The following is a 6,934-nucleotide window of genomic DNA, read 5'->3' on the forward strand; positions in this document are numbered from 1 at the left end:
CTCTAATGGTTCGGTACCGGGTTGTCTCAGAATGTCTCTAATGGTTCGGTACCGGGTTGTCTCAGAATGTCCCTCTAATGGTTCGGTACCGGGTTGTCTCAGAATGTCTCTAATGGTTCGGTACCGGGTTGTCTCAGAATGTCCCTCTAATGGTTCGGTACTGGGTGGTCACTTTGATGTGGGTTCGTCCTCTGCAGGCTCCTGATGGACACCGTCCCGCGGGTCCGACAAACCAGGAACTACCAGCGTTTTGAGTGACGGGCCGCGGAGGAAACGAAAGGGAGAAGAGGATTGTAGGAGACGGGAACGGGAACGGGAACGCCACCTCCCGTCCTTCCTGTTCCTCCACAGACAATCCCACTGGCGGAGGCTCCAGTGTCGGTCCAGTCGCCATGGCGACGGAGCTGGGCGGACGCCGTCCTCTGCACCTCCCCAGTGTTTTACAGTGTGGTGTTCATCATAATATCTTTGTCTGTTGACCGTGAATGGGGGCGTGTTTATGCCACGCCTCCTTATGAAAGGGGGTTTTCCCGAAGGTGTTGCCGCAGTCAAAGACGCGTCCGAGCAGGAATGAGACGGGAGGAAGCGGCTCCTCAAACGCGTCAATGTTTGTGTTTATTAAACTTTACGTTTATTTCTCCCAGGGTTCCCCCGGCCTTTGCTGTGAATCATCCGACTAGCGTAGCCGATGTTGAATCGTCCGACTAGCGTAGCCGATGTTGAATCGTCCGACTAGCGTAGCCGATGTCTAAACGTCCGACTAGCGTAGCCGATGTTGAAACGTCCGACTACCGTAGCCGATGTTGAAACGTCCGACTAGCGTAGCCGATGTTGAAACGTCCGACTAGCGTAGCCGATGTTGAATCGTCCGACTAGCGTAGCCGATGTTGAATCGTCCGACTAGCGTAGCCGATGTTGAATCGTCCGACTAGCGTAGCCGATGTTGAAACGTCCGACTAGCGTAGCCGATGTTGAATCGTCCGACTAGCGTAGCCGATGTTGAAACGTCCGACTAGCGTAGCCGATGTTGAATCGTCCGACTAGCGTAGCCGATGTTGAAACGTCCGACTAGCGTAGCCGATGTTGAAACGTCCGACTAGCGTAGCCGATGTAGCAACTTTGGGACGGGGAGCAGGTATTTAAGGAGACGCACATATAGAGCATCAACAATATATTGATCTAGACTGTTGCCGTGGGAGCAGGGAGGGCAAGGGTGGGCGCTGTTTCGCCAACGCAGTCTTCATTTCCTGGAGCAGGAAACTCACTTCGGTCAAATAAGCGGCGGGACCCGCTCTGCATCCGACTCGACAGATGCACTTTTATTCATTTTATTATTTGGTGCCATGGCAACCAGTACCAGCCTCTCACTGCAGTTTGTCTTTGAGGGTCTGCATGCTCTTAGGACTGAGCCCGTTAGAGAAGCACCCGACATGCATCCGATTCAGAATCCGACGCTAAGGCTAACCCACCGATGTTCGACACGCGTCCGATTCAGAATCCGACGCTAAGGCTAACCCACCGATGTTCGACACGCGTCCGATTCAGAATCCGACGCTAAGGCTAACCCACCGATGTTCGACACGCGTCCGATTCAGAATCCGACGCTAAGGCTAACCCACCGATGTTCGACACGCGCCCGATTCAGAATCCGACGCGGCGTCTTTGGTGCTGGAGCCACAACAACGACCGTCGTGGGCGGGGCTTTGTGTTTACTGGCGGTTTCAAGCAATCAGTTTGATTAGAATATCCAGAAAGGATTGTCGTGAACGATGATGTCATGAAGGCGGGCGCCCTGATTGGTCGTGAGCAGGAGGCGTGTCCATCAGAGACAACCAGGACCACGTTTGGCTTCATGTCTTTGATTCCTCTTGACATTCGGTTTGTGTCAGAGCTTTTACTTCTGATTTACTGATCGAGCCCCCCACATTCCTAAGATACTGATTGGTATATTGATTGCTCTAAACCATCAACCTATCCACATTGGATTATTCTTAAATTATTCAGTTTAAATGAAATCCATTGCTGCCTTGCTCAAGCAATGCCGTCACATGACCCCTCTGTCTGACAGGTGTTGAAGCTTTCTGTACCTGGTTCTACTAATTTATTCCCAATACACTGAAATATTGCTTTTTTTACGATCAGGGTTTATTCTAATTCCAGATCAATTTATTCTGGATCACTTTGTGAGTTTTCCCAGCCTGGATTTCCTGCCCCCCCTCCCCGACTTCTTCCGACTGCTCTTTGGTGCGACTGAGACTGGAATGAAAGAAGCAGATCCCTCGCCCAGGTGTGCTTTATATCCAGTCAGGATCAGGCCCATTGATTATTGGTTGATTGCGATCAGCTGCGTGCGCCGCCTGGCCACCAGACAATTTGTGGAATCGGAATTCTGTTTTTGTATCATTTCACTCTTTTTAATGTTTTTAATGTTTTCTTTCAGTGAAAAAACATTAAAAAGAATCCATTAATTTACAAGCTCAGCAGTGGATCAAATAATGGTTATGATTCCGTGGGCGGGATCAATAATTATTAAGGGTTAGGGGTCCGGCCTGGGGGGACATTCCAGCCCCATTCCTGAAGGTCAGAAACGTTTGATGTTTGTAGAGGAAGTGCTTCCTTACCCCGATTATAAACCCGGTCCCGGTTCTGTGACCCGGTCCCGGTCCGGGTTCTGTGACCCGGTCCCGGTCCCGGTTCTGTGATTGGTGGTCTAAAGTCCCGACTGTCCCCACATTGTCCCGTGCTCTGCTCCAAACACTCGACTAAATCTGTGTTGCTGTGCTGTGAGACAAATATTAAATCAGTCACAGAAAAAAGGTTTATTTAAAAATCCTCTCAATCATCAAAGACTGACAAACAAAATACGTTGTCGTGTGATTCGCCCGTTTCATGATAATGGAGACAGGTACGGTGAAAGGTGTGGGCGTTTCCGTTTTCAGGAAGAGGCGGAGCCGATTTCTCTACGATCTGACCGACTGCACGCTCGCAAACAGACAGCAAGAACGCAAATAAGGCTTTTGGGACGCGTTTCGTCAAGAAACTAAACTAAGCCCAGACTAAGCCCAGACTAAACCCAGATTAAACCCAAACTAAACCCAAACTACTAAACCCAAACTAAGCCCAGACTAATCCCAGACTAAACCCAGACTAAGCCCAGACTAAACCCAGACTAAACCCAGACTAAACCCAAACTAAGCCCAGACTAAACCCAAACTACTAAACCCAAACTAAGCCCAGACTAAACCCACACTAATCCCAGACTAAACCCAAACTAAGCCCAGACTAAGCCCAGACTAAGCCCAGACTAAACCCAGATTAAACCCAAACTAAACCCAAACTACTAAACCCAAACTAAGCCCAGACTAATCCCAGACTAAACCCAGACTAAGCCCAGACTAATCCCAGACTAAACCCAAACTAAACCCAAACTAAGCCCAGACTAATCCCAGACTAATCCCAGACTAAACCCAGACTAAGCCCAGACTAATCCCAGACTAAACCCAAACTACTAAGCCCAAACTAAGCCCAGACTAATCCCAGACTAAACCCAGACTAAACCCAGACTAAGCCCAGACTAAACCCAGACTAAACCCAAACTAAGCCCAGACTAAACCCAAACTAAGCCCAGACTAAACCCACACTAATCCCAGACTAAACCCAAACTAAGCCCAGACTAAGCCCAGACTAAACCCACACTAATCCCAGACTAAACCCAAACTACTAAACCCAAACTAAGCCCAGACTAAACCCAGACTAAACCCAGACTAAGCCCAGACTAAACCCAGACTAAGCCCAGACTAAGCCCAGACTAATCCCAGACTAAACCCAGACTAAACCCAGACTACTAAGCCCAGACTAAGCCCAGACTAAACCCAGACTACTAAACCCAGACTAAGCCCAGACTAATCCCAGACTAAACCCAGACTAAGCCCAGACTACTAAACCCAGACTAAGCCCAGACTAAGCCCAGACTAAACCCAGACTAAGCCCAGACTAAACCCAGACCTCCGCCGAGGCGAGGCATCACTCAAAAAGCTCTGGACGGATCTGGAAGAAACGTTCTACCTCGCCACCGAGTTTCATCCGGATCAGATCCAGAACCAGGTCAGGAACAAATATTACATTTTAACATGAAACCCAGTTCAAAATAAACAATATAACATGGTGTATAAAGATACCAGAACAATCTAGAACCTTCTGGTGCTGATCCGGATCACCATGTGGACGAGCAGCTTGGGGGAGGTCTTCTAGTTACTCCTGTAATCTAAGCCCCCCCCCCCCCCCCCCCCCGAGACTGGAAACGAGACGAGGCCTTTCTGCAGGAGAGGATTCTCCTCCTGCGGATCCAACTTCAATTTAAAAGCAATTAAATAAAAATCTATAAAAGGTAAGCCCCGCCCCCTAAATAAATAAAAGCCTCATTTCCAAAAGAACAGAGATAAAGATCTGTAAACAAAGTAAATAAAACAGTGTAGCTGATAAGCTAACCGGGTTAAGAAGAAACAACGGAAGAGACGCAGAGTGTTAGCGCCTCTGTTAGCGCCTCTGTTAGCGCCTCTGTTAGCGCCTCTGCTAGCGTCTGCTAGCGCCTCTGTTAGCGTCTGTTAGCGCCTCTGCTAGCATCTCTGCTAGCGCCTCTGCTAGCGTCTCTGCTAGCGTGTGTGTGAAGACAAGGACCGCTAACACCGCTGCTATCCTGGACACGACAACTTCACACGAGACGCTGCAGCGACAGACCCCCCCCCCCCCCCCCCCGGCCTTATGGACAAACACACAACGTCTGTATAGCTTTAAATAAAACGTCTATCATTTATATCAACTTTATGAAACACACAAATCCAGACTTCTACGTTTGGTGTCGGGTTACAGTGTTAAACTGGGCCCCGGTCGGCCCCCCCTCGTGTGTGTGTGTGTGTGTGTGTGTGTGTGAGAGGTTGTGGGCTTTAGAAATGCCAGTCCAGTGCAAACCTACCTAAAGAATAAAGAGTCAGCTCCGTCCGGGAGGAGGAGGCGGGACCAACAGACGGAGGCGGGCCCGCTGCAGCCGCTCGTCTGCTGATTCCAGTAATGCTGGTGAATCAGAGGGGGAGGGGGGGGTCACCTCCAGCAGCAGGTGGATCAATAAATATGATGGACATGTCCCCGTCTCTGTCCGTCGCCAGTGCCCCCCCTATACGCAGTCGTTGCACAGCGCCACCTGGCCCTTCATGTAGTCCCTGCAGGGACAGACGCGCTGCAGGGACGGGTGGGCGCCGGCGCAGCTGAACAGCAGCAGGTCGGTCTGGAACACGCAGTGGCGCCGGGCGGGGCTGTAGGCGGGGACCACCGTGTCGGCGCCGGACTCCACCGTCTGACAGTCCACGCCGAACCTGCCGGGCAGAGGGAGGGGGTGTGACGTGCTGCCACCTGGTGGTCGCTTGTAAAAACAGTGCTGAGGGGCGTCTCACCTGGCCAGGTCCTTGTCCTTGTTCAGGTGCTGGAAGAAGGACGGCTCACAGATAAGCTCCTCCTCCTGACACACCTGCTTGCAGCTGCGTCCAGGTTCAGCCAGCTTGACCTGGAGCGTGCCGAGGGGGGGCCACATCACCTGGCCGTGGCAGAAGTCCTGCAGAGACAAAGTGATGCGTCACGGAAACGCTGCGGGGGGGCGGGGCTTATCCAACAGCAGCTGGACGCACCTGGTTCTGGATGAAGGCGTTGACTCGCTGCAGCATCCCCTCGCAGGTGAACTCGTAGGGCAGGTAGGGCTCAATCTGGAACAGACAGAGGCGTCAGCCGACACCCGAAGCCCTCGGGGGGCGGGGTCTGCTCACCTTCTGGCTCAGGATGGAGCGAATGGCCCCCTCCACCTCGGCAGAGTCCTCGATGTCCACCGTCCACACGTGGGGCTGGCCCACGTACAGCTCGGCGTACGGGTGCTGGGAGGACAGCTGCAGAGACGCAGGAGGGACAAGCGTTCAGCGGTCAGGAGGGGTCCCCGGGGCGTCCCCCTCGCCCCGCCCCGCCCCGCCCCTCACCTCTCTCAAGGTGGGCTTGCCCTTGAAGAAGTCCGTGTTCTTGCTGCTCTTTGGGGGGTTGAATTTGGGGTTGAGGAAAGCGCAGCCGTTGGCGATGGCCTCCAGGGGGGCGGGGCCCTCGTAGGGGAAGGACAGACCCACAAACAACTGGAGGGAGGAGAGAACAGTGATTGGTCGACACATGCATTCCTGGGGTGGGGGGGGGGGCTATTCAGGAATGTCAGGATGCTGCTGAGTTCCAGTGAGGCCCGATTCAGAGGACAGCCAGCAGGGGGCAGCAACGCACTTCAGTGTGATGCTTGTGTTTGCATTAAAGAATCACCCCCTATTTACCAGGGGGGGGCGCTCTTTTCAGAGGAAGTACTTTTGCAACCACTGAAACGTTCAGCGAGGACAACAAACTCCGGCCCGAGGACAACTCAGTCCTCCACACGATGAGGGGACGAGGGGACGAGGACGTCCCGGAGACAACGAGCTCCGACCCGAGGACAACTCAGTCCTCCACACGATGAGGGGACGAGGACGTCCCGGAGACAACGAGCTCCGGCCAGAGGACAACTCAGTCCTCCACACGATGAGGGGACGAGGACGTCCCGGAGACGACGAGCTCCGACCCGAGGACAACTCAGTCCTCCACACGATGAGGGGACGAGGACGTCCCGGAGACAACGAGCTCCGGCCCGAGGACAACTCAGTCCTCCACACGATGAGGGGACGAGGACGTCCCGGAGACGACCCACTCGCCTTGGTCTCCCGGAGGAGGAGCTGCAGGTCGCGGCCGCTCAGGATGCCGTGGTTCTTGACGTAGCCGGGGAGGTGCAGGCTGCTGGCGCCGTGCACGGTGCCGTGCACCTCCATGTAGCTGTGGATGGCGTCCAGGTACTTCTTCTTGTCCTGCAGAGGGACAGAGGGACAGT

The 6,934-nt window shown here is 53.3% G+C and overlaps 1 protein-coding gene across 1 annotated transcript in view; it reads right to left on the reverse strand.

Moving 5' to 3' along the window:
- Positions 1 to 4,747: 4,747 nt before the first annotated feature.
- Positions 4,748 to 6,934, reverse strand: part of mgat5 (alpha-1,6-mannosylglycoprotein 6-beta-N-acetylglucosaminyltransferase) — a 22,492-nt gene continuing 20,305 nt past the window's right edge. Inside the window, exons 12-17 of the mRNA XM_068756293.1 lie at positions 6,762 to 6,911; positions 6,018 to 6,164; positions 5,814 to 5,930; positions 5,679 to 5,753; positions 5,448 to 5,605; positions 4,748 to 5,369 (exon numbers count right to left, since the gene is read on the reverse strand). Of these exons, the coding sequence (XP_068612394.1) occupies positions 5,171 to 5,369; positions 5,448 to 5,605; positions 5,679 to 5,753; positions 5,814 to 5,930; positions 6,018 to 6,164; positions 6,762 to 6,911 (846 nt within the window). The 3' untranslated portion in view covers positions 4,748 to 5,170. The remainder of the gene's footprint in view (positions 5,370 to 5,447; positions 5,606 to 5,678; positions 5,754 to 5,813; positions 5,931 to 6,017; positions 6,165 to 6,761; positions 6,912 to 6,934) is intronic.

Source organism: Brachionichthys hirsutus, chromosome 24, assembly GCF_040956055.1.
Source record: "Brachionichthys hirsutus isolate HB-005 chromosome 24, CSIRO-AGI_Bhir_v1, whole genome shotgun sequence".
Classification (NCBI taxonomy): Eukaryota; Metazoa; Chordata; class Actinopteri; order Lophiiformes; family Brachionichthyidae; genus Brachionichthys; species Brachionichthys hirsutus.